Source organism: Pipra filicauda, unplaced genomic scaffold (genome assembly GCF_003945595.2).
Source record: "Pipra filicauda isolate LSUMZ 115617 unplaced genomic scaffold, ASM394559v2 scaffold113_size4260070_pilon, whole genome shotgun sequence".
NCBI lineage: Eukaryota > Metazoa > Chordata > Aves > Passeriformes > Pipridae > Pipra > Pipra filicauda.
In genome coordinates this window covers 2136628-2160030 of record NW_024103585.1, presented here as the reverse complement: position 1 = coordinate 2160030, position 23403 = coordinate 2136628, and the positions used below count along the sequence as shown (strand labels likewise).

Genomic DNA, 23403 nt, shown 5'->3' with positions numbered 1-23403 from the left:
AATGATCAGTTTTCCGTCTTCAGCCACAGGGCAGTGTGATATACTGCTACAGGGGTTTGAACGGTCATGGGGACTCCAGCAACACACAGGGCCCTCTGAGGCGGTGTATTGGTTTTGGCAGCAGGGGTGGCCTCTGTGAGAAGAGGCCAGAGGTGTGAGAAGATGTGTCTGACAGCAAGCCAAGGTTACCCCCCAAGTGGACAGAGAGCAGGTGGTCCTCTTCTAAGATGGACTGGCCATTGTGTCCAAAGTCCCATCTACATGGCCCCAGGAACAGCTAGAGCTGTAGACAGTTCCTTTCTTTTTCACAGTCTTTCCCAGCACAGATGTCACAAGGATAACCCTATCACATGAAGGGCTACAAAATGTGGTTTGATCTTTCCGTAACAAGGATATCCCAACTCACTATGGAAACAGGCTATATGCCTCCACAGACCCTACTTGCCAAAGCATTCATGGTATCATTTTTGTCAGAGAAGTTAGAAAAAGCTTTTCTCCATTAAAAATGCCTTCCCCTTCATCCTGGTATGTGTAACATCAAACACAGCAAACAGCTCTTCTGAAAGATGCTTATGTTTTCCCCATGGTACAGGGTATATGAAACTGTTTTCTTCTCCTCTTCTCCAGAGTCCATCCCAGGCAAGTAAGAGAGGATATAAGTATTTCCAGTGCCATACTACAGTCAGGACACTGTGCACTCTTCTAGCATCCACCAGGCTCAAGAGAAAGCTGAACAAATTCATGGGCTATAACTTTACCCAGAGTTATTATATACAAAGACAGCTTCTGGCTGAGGAAGCACCTGAGCTTGGGAGAACCGGAGTACCTGAGAATGGGAGAACATCTGCAGGAAGTACTACTAGGTGCTCACCATACTCATACCCCAGCCGGAGATAGTATCCTGAGCTGGATGGCCTTGTAAAGCTTTTCTTCAGTTCTTATATATCACCGTTGTTGAACAAAATCTAATCTTGTTCCGAATTTTTTCGAAGCTAGATAAAAATCATAAGAAAGCTGTCTTCCACAAACCACATCCTTTGTAATAGCCTTTCTCTCTTCTAGCGATCAGTTGCATGACTATTATGTCAATTTTCAGTTGTCTTATTCATGCAACTTGCTTTGAAAGGAGAATTAATAAAACAAGTCCAGTGGTCTCCTGGCAACTAATTTTTGCAAAGAAACATTCCTTTCTAACACAGAGGTTTTGTGTAGATCAAATGCATTATTGAGTTTCTGAAAAACATTTGAGAAAAATATTACAGCAGAGGAGACACCTCTGGTAGTTACATGATAGCTTTCCTTTTGTTTTCCAGGTCAGGACTGAACAATTCAGGAGGAACAGCTTCAGACAGCATTTAATTTACCTTTTGGACTGCATAATAAAAATGTGACATCCAGAAACAATGGATAGAAACTGTGGTCTATCTAATTAAATAGTTGATTCTAAATGTCTTTCCGGTGTATCATTCTACTATGACATGGATCAAGATCAGAAAAGTTAGAATTTTTCTCATGTGACAAATGTAATTTTGTCAAAATGATATTTTTGGGGGTTTTATCTACTAATTGAATATACACAGTCATAACAAAATGTTCCAGAAGAAAGAATAAATATGTTGCTATTACCATTTCTTACAATTTTACCATTGCTCTTTTACTATTTCCTAGTTCTTTATAGCATTTAGTAATTCACTCCACAGTCAGATTGTCCAGTGTCTTTATTAGTTGCAGAATAATACAGCATACTGTGAAGGTTTTCGGGTTTCTGGAATCACTGAGATGACCCTAACATTCTCAGACTTAAATAGTACATTAGCACAGTACTTCTAGTGACTTTATATAATATTATTTTTCTTTCTTTGTATGAACTTCATAACTACTCCAAAGATACCTGGAAAAGGCGAGGTGCTATGAAAATTACCTTATCTCTGTTAAGATGCTGTCTGCACTGGCACATTGAATCATAGTAGGTTCTGAACTTGAAAAGTTGCATTCATTGCCATAACACCAAGCTTAATTTTGTGATCAGTTTGGACAAGATGAATCTTGCTCCATCAGCTGTCCATGGTTAAAACAAATAGGAGTCAGTGTTACTCAACATAACTCTTACAAGCATAAGACAACATTAGAGGGAAGCTAGGCCTTCATCTGCCCATTCTCCTTTGTGATACCACATCTGAATAAAGTGACGTATTTTTAAAAGATTCTCAAGACCATTTAGTTAGTGACTTTCTAGCTTTATTAGTTCTGTACATTTCTGGATTATTTACTCAAGAGAAAAAATTACAAGACACAGTTCAGCCTTTTTAAGATGTAGCATCATCACGACATACTCACTGAAGAGACTGTAGAGACACCAGTATTTTCAATATATAGTTTCCCATCAAATAAGTTATTTATCCTTCACAATTATTTCTGTCATGATATCCTTTCTTTGCCAATAATAGTTAATCTGAAGGCAATTTTTAATGGTCTTTCTAATAGCCAGAGAGAGTAACAACCTCTACAACCTCACTTCAGAACCTTAACACAGATAGCTGTTAACAAATGATGGCAATAAAAAGTAGATTTATTATTGTTTCCAAGCATAGGGATCATTTTTATATGTAGTTTAATTATCTCTTTCTGCTATGATATCTTTTTAGGTTACACATATTATGAAGTAGAAAGGTTATAAAAATCATAAATATCAGACTAGGAAAAGCCACAGCACCATTGAGTCAGTCCATGGTTATTCTGTCTGAGGAACTGACAGAGCCGGACCTTTGGGATCATCGAATCTGCTGTTTGTTGTAAGCTGCATGATCATATGGATTCCGTAAGTCAAGATCCACAGTAAAATTACAGATGTTACCAGACCCATCCAGATTACAGGGGTGAAGAAACCTGTACAGTCACTTGCATAGGAAAACTGGTTGTTTTCAATGTTGAAGCCTTGAATCTGAAAATGAAAGAAGCTAGATTAATGAGTGCAATTAAGTTTGGAGTGTAGTCCCTACTTTCAGGAAGTATGGGGTAATTACAAAAACCCACACCTTTTACTTACCAATCATACCCTACCCATTAAAAACAGTGCAAACAAAATCCTCCGCGTAACAATTTTCCAGGTCTCCTTTTCACCCAGGAAATTAAAGATGCAGAATCCATCTCTTTGTCAAGAAATAGGTTTCCCGCTTCAGAAACTTATATTACTTTTAGAAATAAAGTCCCAAAGGGGAAATGTGATCCGTATTCTGCATTCATTGTAGTCAAATCAGTATTCTGTATCCATGTGATCAGTATATCAGTATTTGTTGATCATCAGCTCAATGACCACTTCAGAACCAGGAAACTCAAAGCAATCAAACTCATGAGAGTTAAGGCCTCCTCAGATCATGAGATTTGTTGAAATACCCTGAGAGATTTAATTAATAGCTCCTTCACCAACAAAACTCCTGGAACCTACTTTAAAACACACCTAATGAAGATGACCTTTTACGGCTCAGTTTTAGTGAAAGTTCAAGGAGAAAACAGTTGTGAAACCTTTCTTCCTCCCTTCTTTGACATCAAAGACTCAAAATGGGAGGGAGGACTTGCTTTATTGAGGTATGGGATATGTGTTGTCTACTAATATGAAACAAGCTTTTGGGCTGGATAACTGCTTGCACTGCTTTAGGGAATGCAGGTGATGGCAAAAGCGTTTGCTTGTTAAGCCACTGCTTCCAACACAAATGAGAATGTGAACAGGAGTCATGAAATGTAACCTGAAAGACTTATTTACAATAAAAACAGAAAGCAGGTGATGATTTATGTCATTTGTGTTCAAAAAATGGATTGAAATTCTGGAAAACAATACACGCTTATCACATTGACAAGGAATCTCTGAATCTCTTACCAGGTACACTTGGTTAAGAAAGGCTTTGCCACTTCAGATTTAGTCAGAAACACTTAATTTTATTATTTCAATCCTATTGGGTTTTTTTTTTTTTTTCAGTCTGGATTGTGCTTATTGAACCTTTGAGGTGAAAGATTAAATTTTACATTCTTAAAAAGCTATGTCTACTTTTAGACAGGAGATTAAGAAAATGCAGGGTTATTTTATTGTTTTTCTGAAGCTTCATCATTTCTGTGGGGGTGCTAGATCACAGGTGGGAGGTAAAAACGTGACTCTGAGCAGCATTTCTACCTATAGAAAAGCTAAAAATACATACATGTGGTTCTGTAAATTTTATGAATGGAAAATCTCTTGGATACAGGCCCCTGTACTGCAGAAGTTTCAAATTTAGTGTTTGGTCTAGCATTATTTGCCTTGGTTATACAAGTCTTTATTTACTGTTAGTTTTAAAAATATTTTTGAATGGAGTTTTCTCATCATTTGACCCTTGAAAAAGCCTTCAAGTAAAATACGTTGTTTTCATGGCTCTTAAGTGTACACTGAACATCTAATTTTTAAACTTAGAAATATTGTAGCCACAAACAATCCTAATATTCTTGATTTTTAATTTTTGGTAGTTTTTCTTGGGTACTAGGTGCTTCTAAACTACTGTGACACATAGTACAGAAAAACAGTGCTTTTGGTAGCAGAGTTCTCTTTAACTTCATTTACAATTCTGAGAATCCTCAAAAGCCTGTGGTAGAACAGCCAACAAAAACCAAACAAAACCCAGAGAAGTTTTGGTGCTGTGAACAGCTATGAGTGGTGACATCCTAGGCTATGAGAATGCCTAGACAGCATCCCACAGAGGTTCTTTAGATAGAAGTGAATGAGCTAGCTCCAGAACTTAAATGAAAGGTTGCATCAGTTCAGCCTTGCCTTGGAACAAGCTATGCAAGGCTTCCCTGTGCAGCTGCCATGCCCCTCTATTACTGTGATACTGTTTTCAGGACCCAGCACTGCAAAGTGCTGGGTACCAATTTGATTGGCATTGGATCCTAGTTTCTAATTCATTGCATAACACTGACATGAAAATCATGTTCCTCAGTTTCAGCAACAGGATTTTGTGCTGGCTGCAACCACTGAACACATCCCACATGCTTTTTTCACCATGCAACAGAGTTTGGGGGTTTCTAAACCTCATTCCAGAACAAACTCTGATATTGAGATCACATTTCACTATGTATCAGGGGAAAATATCTAGAAAAGTATAATCTAGTTCAGACAGAACTTGAAAATGTGCACAGATTGGTGACTTTCTGTTTTCTCACACAACAATAAAAATTAGAACAAGACTTTTCAGATTTTGTTCCATGCTTAGGATTTGGTCAGAGAAAAAGGACTTTCTCAAGAGGATCTGTGAGTTCTGTTGTCTGAACAGTAGAAGCAGCTGCTCCTTCAAATCAATAAGGAAGGTGGGAAACCTACTACTTCTGGTATTCATTAAGACCACAATGAAAGGATGCTTACTAAGGATGGAGTAAGGCCTCTAAGATTTAAGAAGGCATTAGTTTCAAAGCATATAGAAATTCAAGGAAAAGATAAATGTAAGAGAACACTTGTATTTTCATTGTTCATGTACTTTTATATTCCAGTGATGCAAAAGTCTAACTCCAAAGAGTTGACTAGGCAAAGCAGAGTTGCATGAACTTGGGTATTTTCAGGCCTTTCCATAAAAAATGACATCAGAAGGAACCTTCATAACAGTGGTGTGTAGTGGTACATTTTTTCTCAAAAAATTGTGAGACTTGATACTGGAATTTGTGGAAATCTCAGCACCAATGATGTTCCTTTGAGATTTCCATTATTTAAGCAGAAATGTCAAGTCTGGAGCCAGATTATTGAGATTTGGTTTGTTATCAAAATCATAAATACAATTATATCAGTATTTGAATCTAGTTATCACAGGGTTAGCTCATGTTTGACAAATAGACTACAGTTTCAAATTATTCCTATCTCTTTCATCAAAGAGATCCCTTAGTGCCATATTGTTTTAAGATATAAATGTTGATATGCTTCTCCTAATTCAAGAACAAAGCTCAAAATAAAACAGATATAATCATCTACATCTCACATATGCAGTCTGTACTACTGTACTAAATGCACAGAAAAGCTATGTCTCATTCAAAAAAAGCCACTTGCTTTCCTTCTCGGCCATGCAGGACCTAGTATTGCTCTTAATTGAAGTCCATGGCAAACCTTCCATTAAATCTAATTGCACTGGGCTTTGTTTCTGTCTGTAGGAGTACAGATAGTCTATGTCACTGCAAACAGCAACCACACTAAGCTGTACTTTCCTGGGTAAACGAAGTGCCAAGAAATCAAATATAAACAAAGTAAGCAGCATAAAGCCACCCACCTAAGAGGCCCCTCTTTCCAAGAGCAGCCCAATTCATTAAACAGGCATAGGGACTTAGTCATTCTTTGCCTGATTAAGTACATTTGGTTAAGTTGGTTTTTCTTTTCTGTGGACAACTTCATAGTTTTGTTTTTCAAAGCTGTGCTTTCATGTTCTCCTTGTTCAGCAGCTGGTGTCTTTTTTCCCCTCACATAGGGGAACAGCTCTTTTTTTATATTTTCCCTCAGGCTGAAATGAAAGTAAGTGCATTATGAATGTGTGTCATTCAGCATCTACAATAGCAAGTAATAGTTCTTGGAGTTATCTCTGAAATGGCAATGCATACTCACCTGCAACCTGGAAATAAAAACATCCCAATTTTTTGCCTCATTGTTGGCTGGAACCAGCCTTGCAGGATAGAGATTGCTTGTTCCCACCAGTTGACAATGAAATGAATACTCTGCAGGAGCAGAGATGACAGAAACATTAAATTTAGCAAACTTTTCTCCATCTTGTATGATCTCCACTGAATCTAAAGTGGACCATTGTCTAGCCGAACCTTCATAGAACTTGTTGGTCATTAAAAACCTAGAAAGACAACAGAAAAAAAGTCAAAAGGTTAGAAGGAAAAAGTTAATATCCACTTGATAAAGTACTAGTGGCAGATAAAGGTTCACTATTGCTGGCTGCAAACATCACAGCTGATGATGACATGGTTGATCACATCATTGGAATTGATTCTGTGAATGTATTTACTACATCTTAGAGTTTCATCTCACAAGCACAGCTTTCCATAGGTGTGGCAAGCAAGGAACAAATGCAATTTCATTTTTTAAGGGCCTCTGCTAGTGCTGTATTTCATAAGTTACCAACAGTTTATAATCAGTAGAGGAGAAGCTGAGAGACTGTAAGAAAGCCTGCAGTGGCTCTGAATAAACATTTTATGGGATTTTTTTGAAAATTGCTTTTATGATAGGTACAGGCATGATAGCCATTCTAATTTATCATTGCAATTCTTTCTTGGCTCAAATGGCTAAATGGCATTTTCCTTTGCAAAGGTCTGAGTTTGACATAGAAAACAGTGTTTTCTCTCACTGGAGGGTGGGGAGGGTTTTGTCAGCTCTAGTTTCACAATTTGTAGTAGGTTAGGCACAAATAAATATTCCTCATTTTGAAAACATCTGTGTATGTGTGGTATTGCAGCAGTTTCCAGTAGTTTATAATGATGGAATTTATATGTATGTTATTACCAATACTGTCTGAACACCTCTCAAATGTTCTGAAACAGAAATAATTGAGAACATCCAGAAGTACAAACTGATCCTTTACAGATCAGGACTATGTCCCAGTCTTTACCACTTTTTATCCAGTTCTAGGCATTCAAGTTATCTCATAAGGAAATGATAAACCTTTCTTCTTATTGTATGTTGCTTAATACTTTATCCCTGCTTGGTCTACACATGTGTTCCCCTATACAGTTTGCCAATGATTTGTTTCGACTATTGGTAAGCACAAAGGATTTAGAAAAGGAATCTTTTTAGCAATAAGTGATACCTGTTACTAAATGAAATATTCTAATATGTCTATCCCCCATGGGTAACACTGTATATTGACTTTTAAATTTCAGGTAATACCCTAGATGCAAAAATGATAGGTTTGAAAAAACAAGCATTCATCTATAAAAGGGGCACAATGTAGGCTATTTTATATTGTATAGGGCATCTGCATATATAAGGTATATGTATATATAGAAAGAATATTCTCCATTGTAGAATGTTACTTGTTTGTTCAAATTAGTTACTTTCAGTATCATATCATCCACAAAACACAGAGTCTAAACACAAATCTTGTCAGGTTGGGTTACTACAGTAATTGAACCCTTTCTTTTTTTTTTTTATTTTATTAATAATCTGTGGCTTTTGATTCATGTAACTTCAAAAATCTCAAGAGTTTCAAAATGCTCAGAAGGAATCCTAGAACTCAAAGTGACATTAAACCGAGAAAAAAATGTTTTTTCTTATGGCATTCCTTACTTTTTAAGTCTAAACAGGCCTATCCAGGCAACATTCAGCTGCAAGCATCAGTGAAAAAGAAAAAAAATTCATCTAGCACACATTCACAAATATTTATGGACAAAATTCTATTGTTATAGAGTTACAAAATTAAAATGTGTTAGACTTGATATTAATTGCTAGAAGAAAGGAATCTTTTTCTGATATACAGTACAATCTGAACAGAATTTCCATGGTGTCCCTGTAGCAATGCTACAGGCACTAGTTGAAAGCCAGTTATAAACACAGTTATAACCTTAAATGTTTATGCTAACCACAGATGCTGGATGTGGTCTGTGCTTTTGCTGAGAGGATGAGAAAAGTGGTAAACAAGGCAATTGCTTGTAAACTTACCATATGAACAAACGAGTTTTATAAGGCCATGCATTCTCCAAGAGAACACTGTCTTCACATTGCATCAAAGACTAAGATGTTATGTTAACTTGCAGATTTATGAGAATTAACATTCTATTTCATAAACTAGTCGAACATGGTTGACTTACTAATACAGGCTTTTATCCTCAGCATTTTTCCAAACAACTAGTAGTGAATAGCCTCCAACAAGCATGCACTTAACTGATAACTGATGTAAATATGAGTCATTAAATTAAAAAAAAAAAGACAAGCAACAAAAATCTATAGATTTGCTTCATTTAGTTTAATATTTTCTCAGATGAGCAGATAACAAATAGAAAGAGCACATTACAGCAAATGAAGGACAAGAAAGGGAGAGAGAACAAAGGCTTTATCTTCAGAACTGAAAATACCTTGGCTTTTATAGGATGTTATGTTTGCATTAAACATTAGAGACAATTATGTATATTAGAGACATCATGTACTTTATGTACGGTGGCACAAAATTTCCTGGTCATGGGCCAGGCTCCCTTTGTGCCAGATAACTCTATGAACTCTGCCACCACCTGTTACTGATCACATCTCATATGGCTAATCATTACAAGCAGAGATATTTCTGAAAAGGAAGATAGCTAGAATTACTACTGTTTTAAAGATTCAGAAAGAAACACAACTGTTAGGTAAAAGACTTTAAAATGTGTGGTTTTCACCAATTCTATTCTTTACATGCTATGAACAAAAATAGCAGTCAAGTATGTATCAATGTAAGTGTGGAAAATACTAATGCTCTGCATTTCCATCCACTTCAACACTTTTTTCCCAGAGAAAATGACAGATAAATGATTGAACAGCTGGATATCAGTTTATGAGAGAGCTGAGATGATGCTTCTTCCAGCAAAAAACCTACAGCTCCCACTCCTGCTGCAGCAATAGTTTACTTTTCTAACACTATCATGACACTCTACAACCACTCCCTAACAGCTCACCTCTCAGTGGCAAGTGCAGGAGGATGAGTGGGACTGTAGTTCTTGCTAAAGAGAGGGAGAGGGAGGTGACAACTGTTTGCACAGGATGAAGCAGCTATTGCAGCTGCTAGGAGGAGGTAGGATGTGACCAGCTGCTCAGTACATGGGGGTAGGCTGGTGTTGGTAATGGGGGCAGGTTCTGGATCTGGCTCATGCTGATGAAGTTAGAGCCTCTTTTATTGAAGAATAAATTGAGCTACTTGAACATGATCCTCTCTGGAGTCACTTTCTATCTTCAAGGGATGCTCTCCTACACCTAAAAAAATGGCCTTTATAAGTTGAAAAAATGTAGTTATGGCTCTAAGCTCTGTTCCTTTCCACCTCTTTGCCCTGCTTGTGTCCTGTTTATTAAGGCAGACCATAATCTTACTAAGGTATAATCTTGAACAACAAATGTAATCAAAGTTTACCAGAAGGGGAAAGCAGAGGTTGTACAGTATCTCTGTAGATTTTAGAAGCCCGTGACAAGAGACGTGCTAAACATGATACACAGAGTGAATAAAGTGTTACTGAATCTTGAAAAAAAATCAATGGCTTGCTTTGGTTCTGTTGAGTATATCTTATTATTTGCATTATATAGCATACAATAGCGTATTATGGTAGCCAATAGAGGCCTAAAATGACACCATTGTCTCATAAATCAAGTGAAAATCCATCAGAAAGCAGCACAAATAACCAGGTGAGTCTTTAGTACTATTTTTAATTTATAAAGGCTTCTGAGGTGCTGTGGGTTGAGACCAGCCAGTAGTCAAGCACCCATATAGCTTTTCCCTTACTTCTCATCCTCAACTGGATGGTGAGGGGAGATTAGAAACAGCAAAACTGAGGAAATTTGTGGGTAAAGACAAGGACAGCTCAATAAGTTAAGGAAAGAGGGGGAAAAAAACAATAAAGAAACAATCACATGCAGGTCAATGCACGATGAATGTCCAAGCAATGGCTACTCTGGAAACTACTCCAGGAGCTACCCCCTACATTCTTTCTCTATTCCATTTTTTATTGCTAAACACCTGTGTCACCCATAAAAAATTGTGTCTAAATCCCCTGAGGGCCTATTAAAAACCTGGATCACACATGACTGCATGGAATAAATCAAAATCTTCTGCAAAACACAGCCAGCCTATGCTAATATTACTTGCTGGGCATGACAACACTCAGGACTTTACCTGAGCTCTCTTTTCAAGTCCTCACCTATTGTGGAGCCTGAATTTTTTATTCCAGTTTCAAGGGCTGTTTTTGCATTTCGGTATGTTCAAGTAGAAGCAAAGGTCAAGAGAAACTTTGTGAGTATTTCACCTTTACTAAAACAGGCTCAAAGAATATAAAAAACGTTCCTCAAAAAGAGAGAAAACATGAATCATTCAGCTTTTGTACTGATATTCTCATTTAAATTACAGTACGTCTGTTTGCAGAATTGCTTTAAATTTCTTCTCTTCAGATACACCTCAGATTCATGACCACATTAAAGTTTTTGTCCAATAATTAATTAAAATTATAAGTTTTTATAATGATGACTAAACATAAATCTGAATAATCCTCATTAAGTCCATATATGTGCACTAACATCACATTTGATCTTCTTATGCCTGCTTCAGAAAACAAAGTCTAAGATAAATGTTTTGACTGCCAAAAGATTCTGGTCTGTAGTACTATTGACTACTTTAAAGAAGACAACACCTTTAAGATCTAGCAGTTAACTAGTTTTGAAGCACAGGGTCATGCTCCATAGGATGCTTTATGATTCATATTATTTCTTGGAACTGTAATTTTACTGGAAAGCATGATATTATGCTGAGGATGTCACATTCAGGAGAAATGTAGAAAACAACCACATTCATTCATACAGAAAGAGATTTTAGGAGAGCAGCTAAGACCTGTACTAGGATGAGCAAAGATGCAGAATGAAAATACAGAGCACTGTTTTGGAGGGTCTGGCTATATGAGAGTGGCACAGGAACAGCAACGAATAGACAGAAATGCACCAGGGCAGCATCAGAGAGGGTGATATTTTGAGACTTACAGTAAAAGGAAAAATACAACTTGCACAGAGACTTGGTTTTAGAACAGTATTTTTGGAATGAGACCCAAGGAAAATATTTACTTAATTCCCCGGGGTGTTTATGGAAATACATGTCCCTTTGAAAATCTACAGTATTGAAACCAAGGCATGCTTGACACCATCACCAAGGACAGTTCTCAAGAATCCTATATGCAGCTAACTACAACAGTCAAAAAAGTAAAAAAATACTATACTAACAGCAGTCTTATCTGTACACTATGTTCTTTCACAAGGCTGCAGATGCTTGAAGGAGAGATGTTAAATAACAATGCATGTCTGCCATGGTCTCTGATAATGACTATAAGTGTCTCTATGCACTCCAAATACAACTTGAAAGAAATCACTGACTCTCCTCAACACAAGTTCTGGAGATTCTTTTACCTAAAGATAGAATGTCCTTCTGTCTCAGTGTAAATAATGGTATTTATTCATTCAATCTTATAATTTTAATGTCATGTGCCTCTTTGGCTCTTTTACCAATATGTTGTTCAAGGTTTTGTTATCTCTCTCATTATTACTTTATTTTCCTCTCTTTGGTTTCCTTGGATTTCAATTTCCCCTATTCAAAATGTGAAAAGCGTTTTAGATGGCAAAAGTCATGTGTCTTGCCGCCCAAGCAAACATCCAGTTCATAATCTGATATACAGAAATTTAATTCAGTGCAAGTTCCCTGGCCAAATCCTTCCCAAATAATTTTAAGCAACTAACTGAGGTACCAAAATGAAAAGAGCAGGCCACATTATCTTTGTCAGAGCTTAAGAAAGTATTCCTTTACGGCTGTTCCTGCTGCTGAGAAAAGAATTTCTTTACCAGCAGCGGAATGACAGCATGCAAACACTAGCAGATGCTTTCCTCATCCATAGAATCCACGAGTGAGAACAACATCTGTGAATTCTCAGAGTGGCAGTGAATGAAGTTAAATCCAGCTGGCAGGCAGTCACAGCTAGTGTTCCCCAGGGCTCAGTGTTGGGGCAAGTTCTGCTTAATATCTTTATCAGTTATTTGGACAAGGGGACTGAGGGCACCCTTAGTAAGATTGCAGATGACACTAAGTTGGGTGGGAGTGTTGATCTGCTGGAGGGTAGGAAGGCTCTGCAGAGGGATCTGGACAGGCCGGATCCATTGGATCCACTGGATGAGTGGATCAGTATGAGGTTCAGTGAGGCCAAGTGCCATGTCCAGCACTTGAGTTACAACAACCCCATGCAGAGCTACAGGCTGGGGACAGAGCACCTGGAAAGCTGCCCAGTGGAAAAGGACTTGGGGGTGCTGGTTGACAGTCAGCTGAACATGAGTCAGCAGAATGTCCAGGTGGCCAAGCAGGCCAAAGGCATCCTGGCTTGTATCAGAAATAGTGTGGCCAGCAGGACCAGGGCAGTGATTGTCCTCCTGTACTCGGCACTGATGAGTTCACATCTCAAATCCGCTGTTCAGTTCTGGGTCCCTCACTACAAGAAAGACACTGAGGTGCTGGAGTGAGTCCAGAGAAGGGCAATGAGGCTGGTGAAGGGGCTGGAGAACAAGTCTTTTAAGGAAGGGCTGAGGGAGCCGAGTTGTTTAGCCTGGAGAAAAGGAGGCTGAAGGGAGACATTATCGCTCTCTACAGTTACCTGACAGGAGGTTGTAGTGAGGTGGGAGTCAGTTTATTTTCCCAGGTAAGCCACAGGACAAGAGGAAATGGCCTCAAATTGCACCAGGGAGGTTTAGGTTGGATATTAGGAAAAATTTTTTCAGCGAAAGGGCTGTCAAGCCTTGGAACAGGTTACCCGGGGAAGTGGCTGAGTCAACATGCCGGGAGGTGTTTAAAATCCATGTAGATGTGGCACTTAGGGACATGGTTTAGTCGTGGACTTGGCAGCACTGGGTTAAACATTGGACTCAATGATCCTAAAGGTATTTTTCAACCTAAATGATTCTATGATTCTCCCTTTGATTTTTCTTCACAAGTCTTCCCATTCCCTCGCTTTTCTTCCCTCTTCTCATGGTAGGAGAAACATTGTCTTGTGATCACCCATGGAGCAGAAAAATTAAGATTTTTTGCACCTTCATTAACCACAAACTAGCACTAATAGAGTGCACTGGCAATCCACATTAGGACTAAATACAGCCCTGGACATGCAAGTAGACTTCACTCTCTAGAATATTTTACAAATCACAGTTAGATTTATCTGAGACAGGATCATGGACTGATCCTATTAGTAAAACAGGATGCTGCGTATACCAGTAACATACAGTATGGATTTTTGCCTACAATATTTTTTCAGAACTTTATCTGAGCATATTAATATATTTTCTATATAAAGACTACAATATTGTTCTCCTGCACCCTAACTCCTCAGAAGAGAAAACAATAAATTCAAAACCATTTTTATTTAACTCCTCCTCTTTTTTTGCTCCTAATTTACAAACAGGTGTTGTAAAGATCTATTTAAAAAAAATCATAAGTTACCTTATCTCTAGGCTGCTGATTCCATTCACTGGCTTTGTGTATTTTAATGACAGTCTAAGAAAAAGAAACAGATTTTTAATGTTAGAGTAGTCATCTTTAATTAGATCATTGTGACATTTCAATTGGAGGGAATATTCTAAATCAGTAGGCAATTACAAAAGTCATATAGCAAAGGTTCAGTACACAGAAAAATATGACTAAATATTTCTAGGGTTTCGTTTACCCAAATTTTCAAAGTAAAGGAAAACTGAGATTATGTTTCATTAATGTACTTCCAGCTGAATTACTAACTAGTAACTGGCAATACTCCCCTTCAAGGGAATGAAATTATGATTTCATTAATGCAAGTAGATTTCTGTGATTGTGAGATCAGACACAGGGAAACCTGTTTGGACCAAATATAAACAAGCAAGGAAGTAAGGAGCATAAGAGGGAAAAAATGTGAAAATAATAGGCTGCATCTGAGCAATTTTTGTGGTCTTGATTTATTTCTTTTCTTTTAAGAATATCCACAATTTTTTTTAAATTTTGAATGCTGTAGAAGAAGAAAATTAAACTAGCACTAATTTGACATTGCATTATTTCTGGTTAGTTTTCAGAATCACATGTATTATGAAATTTCTTGTGCTACTCACGTTGTGTTGCTGTCTGAGCACTCAGAGGCAGAAATATCCACATTCTGTGTTACAAATGTTGCATTTGTCAAATCTACAAAAACTGAACTGTTGGCTTTGAGGCTGAAATTACTAGCATAAAAAAGGATGCATGTATAATTTCCAGTGGTCATATTCAGAGGAGGATATGATAAATCATCTTCTTCCTCAGTGGCCATTAATTGACGTCTCAATTCTGCCACCACATTGGTCCTTCTAGAAATCTGGAATAACAGCACATTAACAATTCATCTCCTTTGTAATAGTTAATATCAACTGAACACTGATCTTCACCATTCTGTACCATGAGCACCCATTCTTCTTAAATCCTCAGTCAACCACAGTGTTTGTTATTGTCTGTCTATTTAACTGGTGGTGTGGAGGCTAATGAGGCAGTATTAACCTAGGTTCCCATGGCCAGGTGTCCACATGTGAAAACAATCGCCACTGATACTAGGCAAATGAACGTAAAACCATGCTGGAAGTGTTGTCTTAACATAGTAGTATGCATTAGTGCTAACAGGTAAAAGAATTAATTTTCCCCCAGAAGGATATACTAAAAGAAATGAATGTTTTTTTCTGCACTAAAATCACAAGAAAATTTCAGCTTACCAGTTCAGAGACCATCACCCCTTAACAACAGTAATAGTTTTTGCACTCCTTATTTTAACAGTCATGAAAGCAGACTACTTAACTACAGCATGATTTTTTTTTAGACTCTTCTGATGGTTTCTGGAAAAAGAAGACCTATACCTATTTGGCTGATGTGGTGAACTGCTGCAAGAGACACGTTGGCTTTTAGGAGATTTCCAGGAATTCCTTTTAGTAGGTAATGTTTTAAAAAATGTGCTCAGAGCATCCTTGGTAAAACAGCCCCACCGATATCAACAGTTAAAACTAGCTGACCTTATTAGACAATGACTTTATCCTGTTCATGTCCTACTCCTCACTTTTTACTCTGTTCATATCTGGGATATTCCACATATTTTTAAGTCCCATGTCAGCTTTACAACTTTGTATGCTACAAGTGTTCTCTACCCTTGTATAACTTTGGGGTACAAGAAATGAAAGGCATCACAGGAATTACTAGAACAATAATTACATAGAGCTATTGCCTGGAACTACTTTTAATGGGTTTACAGACAGTCAAGGACCATTTTCCAAGTCTGGAACAGAGGGTATAATATCGCTTTATAACCTGCCTGTGGAGAGGAGCCCCAAAAGATTTTGTCACCTTAACCGCTGCTCTGTAAATGCTCTTGGCCATCTGTTATTTGTAACATGTCTTTGCAGATACCTCATTCTATGAATGAAACAGAATAGGCTACATTAAAACCCTTTGACTAAATGCCCCAGTGAAGACTGCAATCTTCCTCTCCCTTACATGCATACTTTATGAATTTCTTTTTAATTCAGAGTAGTCTCTTTTCAAATACATCAGAACATGCATTATTTTAAATTAATACCATTTTCTTTTAAAAAGAGGGTACAACAAAAGAAAATATTCAAGTTTTGATATAAAACTTTTAATCTTTCCTTAGGCTTTCCTGAAATGTAATCATTTTATTTCAAACTGAGGGGAGAAGCTGAAGTCTAAATTATATCCTGTCTAACTATTGACTTCACTATGTGGGCCCCGTCTATCGCCTAAAGAGGGCTTAAAAAAACACCTACTAGTAGCTGAAAATAATGCTACATTGGATACTGTCATTAGGAGAACTTGGGAGATGAGGTTTAAGTACCTTAAAATAAAAAGAAAACTATTAAAATACAGTCATAAGACTACGGCTTTATTTCTGTTGCTCTCCTGCCAGTACTTTGTCATGAGGTTCTCACATAGAGATTCCCTTCCGGCTCTGAAAAAGCATATGAACCAAAAGAGTGTTTGTCCAGGAAGAAGGCGTTTCAGGGACAAAGAAATCCACTAGCTTTCCATTATTAAATCTGTTTTAACAAATTTGCCCACGCTGAAGAAGGGAGGCAACACAGCTTCCCAAAAACACTCCTAAAAAGGCTTTTGTTTCCTTCATATTTGTGAATGACAGTATAGGCATCCATGGACTGTGCAGCCCAGAGAGTCTTTACTTGCACAGCTATAGGTGGGTAGGATCACTACACTAAACAGGAGCCCGAAATTATCAGCTCTCTGAAGAAATGTCCCCCAAACACTCACTGGCCTGTATATTCACCCCTTTAGCCTGGAGATGCATTTCACTAACATACCTGTGGGTGAGGTAATTCTTACACTGAGTTATTGTACATCAAATTAGATTATTTAGGAACAATCCACAGTGGAAGTGTTGCTGATCATTAAACTATACTTAATTCTGTTGTTTAGTGTGCCCTACACCTTTACCTAATCTGAGCTGTGGGATGTGTGAGTCACCATCTTGTTCTCTGGATTTATCAACAGCATTTTTGATCTCAGATGTGCAGTGAACAACCACAAGAACTGATTAAATAAGATACAGAAAAGAAAGGGTGTCATTTACATTTTCCTAAACCAGAACTGAATGCTGTAATTACTTAGCTGAACCTGCAGTAGAGGTAGCCTGAACAAAATTCTTCCTTTTGACATGTTTTTAAGCCTTCTAATTCAGATTAATCTCTCTAGGAAAGGAGAAAGGAAGCTGATCTGGCAACATCCTGATGCACAAACACACTAATCTTTTTCAAAGCAAACAGACCTTACATCCAAAATTATTCACTTGTTTTGTTGCTGTTGCCACAGTTTTGTTGGCTGTTCCAACATAGAATGGCTAGAGACAAGAAAAAAAGATTTGGGGCCATTTCATGTAATTGAAATTACAATTGAAAACAAATATAAATCCAGTGGTTGTAAACATATAGGAGAAAAATACAAAATGCTGTGAAAATGAAACTTTCATTCACTGAAATCATGAATAGTAACGAACAGCAGAAAAAAGCCACATTTCACATGAATTTTAACATAGGATTTAGTGCAGTATAAGAATGAGATATTGCTTAATAGCATTAATTTTCACAAATGAAGAAAAGAACCTGGAAATATTTCAGGAATGTATGTATAGGCCAAAGCTCAAAATACATCGTGAAAGAGGGGGCCAAAGAATCCTTTTGGGCCACTTGTGATGCTCTGAATCCTGAGGTGAAAGTTCCCGCAGGAGAGGGCAGGCACTGCAACTGCTATCACAGTACCTCAATACCTGTCATCTGAACTGGATTTTGGGTTTAGCAGCTGGAACTGCATCTACGTATCATGTACCAACTGCAATTCTATTGACAGGATACCAAATTGACTGTATGCCTGCATTTGCTGTTAAAGCAATTTTTCATAAATTGCTTTAACAAGGACCACTAAAATCTTTTTTTTGCAAGGTATCCTTTAAAAAATGTCACTAGGAAGCTGCTAAGCGCTCAGTACAGGGGTACTGCAGAATGGTAGATCGTGCTGCTTGCTGGGGTTTGGCTGTGCCACATCAGAAGCCACTCAGCATTCACATCCCAGCCAAGTATCAGCACATTACAAATGCTTTTCCTGAAATTACCATTTCAGATTTGTTCCCACACAAATCGGACAGTTTTCCTCCGTGTTTTCTAACTGGTGTAGCATCATGGCCTCACCATGGGTAGTATCACCATGCCCTCTCCTAATATATCCATTTTTCTGAAGGATAGTGTACCAGAAATCTGTGGTACAGGCAATGGCTGGTTGTATCTCACTGCTAAAGGTCAACAATTTGAAAGTCAAATATTAGAATTTGGTATAACTGTAAAAATGTTCTTTGCAGTGTCAAGTTTATAAAATCATGCACACAGCAAGTAGAAAGAATGTATTTGATTGCACTTATTTCATTCATCTGTCAGTGCAAGACTGTAGCATAACAGTGCTTTAAGCTGTCAAAATCTAGAACATTAAGCAAAGAGTTACCAATTATCTCTATTTTTGAAAGTTTGAACTGTTTACATTTTTATGATTTCTAATCTTTTAGGGGTTTTGGTTTTTAATTCTCCTCTAGGCTGACTTGTGGCTGCTGCATTCTTGGAAGTGTTCAAGCCCAGGTTGGACAGGGTTTAGAGCAACCTGGTCTAGTGGAAAGCGCCCCTGCTCCTGGCATGGGGATTGGAACTGGATGATCTTTAGGGTCCCTTCCAGCCTTATTTCACATATTTGTACAGCAACTGTAAGCCTGACCAAGATATCAGAATAAATGTCAATAGCAGGACATTTTGACCAGAATAATTCTTCATGTCTATTTTCCATCTTTATTAATATTTTGATAAAGCAGGAGAAAGAGAATACACAGAAATGAGGTACATCACATCAATAGCAATCATTTACTAACAATGATTAACATCATTTTAGTGCCTTGTAGGATATATGACCAACCTTACTATCTCACATTATTATCTGATGTCCTGTCAGACATCACATGCCCTGTCCAAGCACACATACTTCTACCAGAAAGCCAAATGGCTTGGGCACTGTGACACTCAGCTTGTACCTGGTGTTCTGCATCTCCCTGGGTTTTTCAGAAAAGCAAGGCTGGGACATGAATGTTAAAGTCAGAATGTATGCTTTACAGTAAGTGATAATGATCTCACTGTAAAATAAAATATTTTCTTATAATTGATAGAACTTTTATGACTTGTGGAGAGTATCCAAGTCATGACCGAATGCTTCAGGAACTTCTTTTAGAAGGGACAATAAAGCTGCAATATTTTTTATGCTGCTCAGTTCAGCCATGGCGTGCATAAACACGATCTAAAGTGTCAGCTCACATGCTTAGGGGCCAGATGGGCTTCTTCACATGCCTGTCCTTTAGCAGCACTGGCCTATACAAAAGATCTCTTGACTGTGATTTACAGAAAATGCGAGTACTCTGTGACACAAACATTTTGCAGAGACAAGTGAGTTAGCAGTGACCATGAAAGCAACAGAATCCACTGCAGAGGAAGGTGGTGTGATGCAGCACTTGTGAAACCAATCTTCTTAAAAGGCCTTAAAATAAGGCAAGGAATTTTTGCATGTATGGCACAAACACGCACATCCATAAATGCCAGAGTAGTCCCAATTTTCTAAAGAAAATTACATTTCCTGTTATTTTCTTGCTACAATTTTTAGTGGATTTTTATATAAAACTTCTTCATCTAACTTCAGAAAGAGCAGGAGTTAGTCTATAAAAATATCCTGAATGTAGAAAGTAAAACAGACTGTGTATAAGTGGAGTAGTACTTAATTCTCCACCATAAATTTCATTTAGGAGAAATAAACCAAACACAATTATTCCAATGAAAACAATATCTTGGTCATCTTCAAGAGTGTTAAAACTCATTTACACCTTTTTAGTAAATCTGATTTTGCAATGCAATATACAAAAGAGAAAAAAATGTATTAGGAGCTGCACTGTAAAACAGAATTAATTCTGAAAGGAATCTACCAGATGTATGATTCAAGGAATATTTACTGATGCCAACCTCCCCAGTTTTAGCATTAGATTTCTGGTGCTGTTTCAGGCAATTCTGCCATGGAGATTAAAGAAGCTACAGATTTTGCATAATTTTAGACTGCCAGGGGAATACCCACTTCCAACTGGTTGTTTTCCCCACTTTCTTATGTCCATATGTGGAATTCAAGTTGCCATGGGAGATGTGAAAAAGGATGGAGGAGTGTCTGCTGCAATAAAAGGAAACAGATACTTAATGAGAGTTGGACAGAGGTTATATGGGGTCTGAAGGGTTACCTAATTGAAAAATGCAGATAGGAGCCAAAATGTGTTACTCACAGTGCTGGGAGAGTTGCCAGCACTGTTTATCCCAGATGTAGGCTAGTCACAGCAAATTAAAAATCTGAAGACCCCTAAAATTCTCCCTTCCTCTACTTCATATTCTGATCCTGCAGCACTTTGGAGGACTAATCTGCAAAACTGGGGAGCCTGTCTCCCTTTTTTCCTAACTTGAAGAGAGATGTGTGGACAAGAAAATAACATTACATACTACCTTCAAATTTTTATTGATAATTCAAGGAATTTACTTTTACATCTTTTACTTTAAAAAATTACACTTAATTCCTCCAGTTCCTCAGGTCTGTCCATAATAAATTAGCTGCATATTTTTCAGATTCTCCCTGTAAAAATACTGTGTCCAGTGTGACACCACCTTTCTTTGCTTTCTGCATCTCTGTGTGCGACAACTCTTTTGGAGAAAACAGAGAAAGACAGACCTCGCACTGCAGCAACTTGCCAGGGGAGTCTAGCCCTCTCTTCTGAGTTTTACTGAATCAAAAGGTAAAGACCAATAAATCTAGAAAGATGGATTTTTTTCACAGAAAATCTATAAAGAGGTGCTTCTCCTCTGCTTTCTTGCACTCAATCTCCACCTAATTTTTCTGACAGTAGTGTATGTAAGATAGAAGGTATCCAAGATGTATGTAAGATAGAAGTAAAATCCACAACAGAAAGTCTAGACAAAGATAATCTTAGACATAATAGCCATGCTTTTTTGAAGGATATTACCATGCTTTCAATTATCTTGATAAGCCTTTTCATTTCTACCAAGTTTGTCTCAAAATAGATGTGTTTCCACCAACCTAGGGGATAAGTCTAGTTAAAACTTCCAGTTAACGGCTCTCAACCAATGTCAGCAATCTCAGTTTCATAATTCCCTTCATCTCCTACCAGTTTCTAGCCCAACAACCAAACCAAGACCAAAGCATGTAATCTTTGCCAGCAGTTAGGTGGAACTGTCACCTCTGTGGCTGCCAGCTACTGATCCTTGTCACAATGCTTTGATATGAGACTTTGGTAAATTGAAGTTTTTAAGGTGAGGCATTTTAGAAAACAAATACCAACTTTCTTCCTGCATTTCTGTGGGACTGGTTTAGCAACTTGATGCCCATTGCTGTTCCTACACCATAGCCAAGCTTCTACACCACGTAATGGCAAGCCTGGTTGGGAATTTGGCTTAACCATAATCAGTTGCTCCTGATGGAAGTACAGATCCTGAGAAAAACTGTGGATCAGGACCAAGGAATATTGTTACGATCATAATTTAATTTCCTACAAAGGGAAGGAAGACAAGAAGTACTGCAGGTAGATATTTAGGGCAAGGCTGCTCTGACCACATGCAGAAGCTTCCTAGCTGTGCAGCCACACATCTCTCAGCTCCTGGCTTTTCAGCCCTAGGGATGTCTTTGGAGGATACACATACACTGTGATTCTCTGGGTAGATGTGATCATTTCCCATTTCTAACCCTTTGCTTCCCCAAAGTGCCCAAAATGGCAACATTTGTCTGCCTCTGAAAAAGATCATGCCTATGGGCTTTGGTGACTGGAGATGGCACTGAAGACACAAGTCTCTCTGCTCACCAGTAACAATGAATGGCGAAAAGATCCAGAGGTCCCCCAGGCAATTTGCAGATGCTTAATCACAAGGATCTTGAGAATCCAGCCAACCCCACTTAAAGTAGGGAAGACTGCATCAAGCTTGAACTGCCACCTACCCAATTTCCAGCTGACAGTCACTTTTCGTTATAGATTTCCTGATTGCCAGCAGAACAATGATTTATGTGCAGCAGGCTTTTTTTTTTTTTTTTGTATGATGTGGCAATTATTTTCATTTTCAAAGGTGGAAATTCTACAAAAATCTAACAGGTGAGCATGAGGAGGAAAGTCTGTGAGATTCTTTAGAATCTCTGTGAGATTCTAAGCTTTGTTTAGTCTGTTGGCTGCCTCTTCCGGCTCTTTGCCTTTAGTTAAATAAGTTACATATTACTTTTCACAGTCCTGTCCCAGAGAAATGCTATGTCAATATCCCAAACTTCCACTGCCAAGACATGAGAACAGCTAAACTGTATGAGAACAAAGGTCCACCTAGCTCACAGCCAGTGATCCTGATTGTAACTGGCAGCTAAAATAAGATAAGGGTAAATACAAAGAATACTTGTCCTGGGATGCCCTCTGATTTCTGTAATCTCGGGGTTAGAAACCTTCAGAGCTGAAGGCTGCATTCAAATGAACACATGTAATAGGATCTTCTTTCCATCCATCCTTCCTATTTTTCTTCCATTAGTTTATCTAGTTACTGAAAGCTATGTGCTCTTGTCATCCAAAAATAGTTTACTTTGTTTCTTTAAAGGAACTTGGTGCCTCTGAATTCCTGTGTTATGATCTGTGAGTGATGACAGTCATGAATACTGTCCAGAGACAGTGAGTAATTTCATGTTCAGCCCATCCATGGTATTGGTGGTTTTATTTATTATTTCCCTCTTGAATTGTCACTTTTCCTGCCTAAAATATTTTAATCTCATAGCTTTATTGTAACCTTTGGACATGGGAGTCCAGAACCACATGCACTGTTCCACTGGCAGACTTGGACTCACCAAGGGCTTAGTGAATTAACTGATGATTGCTGCTTTGCCCTTCTCCTTTCCAAATGATGGGTAACGCTCTGCTTGCTATTCATCCAACTGCTGACTGCTGGGGTGTTCCAAGAGATCTACCCACACTTGCACTGTGATCCCTCTTCTGAGAAATAGCAGCCACTCACTACAGTGTAATATGAATATTTAAGGCTTTCCTTAT

General features: G+C 38.0%; 1 protein-coding gene across 1 annotated transcript in view; it reads right to left on the bottom strand.

Annotated features, from left to right (window-relative positions):
- Nucleotides 1-2221: 2221 nt before the first annotated feature.
- ATP6AP1 (ATPase H+ transporting accessory protein 1) overlaps nt 2222-23403 on the bottom strand; it is a 46777-nt gene continuing 25595 nt past the window's right edge. The window contains exons 7-10 of the mRNA XM_027720891.2: nt 14825-15066; nt 14190-14243; nt 6602-6839; nt 2222-2941 (exon numbers count right to left, since the gene is read on the bottom strand). Of these exons, the coding sequence (XP_027576692.1) occupies nt 2732-2941; nt 6602-6839; nt 14190-14243; nt 14825-15066 (744 nt within the window). The 3' untranslated portion in view covers nt 2222-2731. The remainder of the gene's footprint in view (nt 2942-6601; nt 6840-14189; nt 14244-14824; nt 15067-23403) is intronic.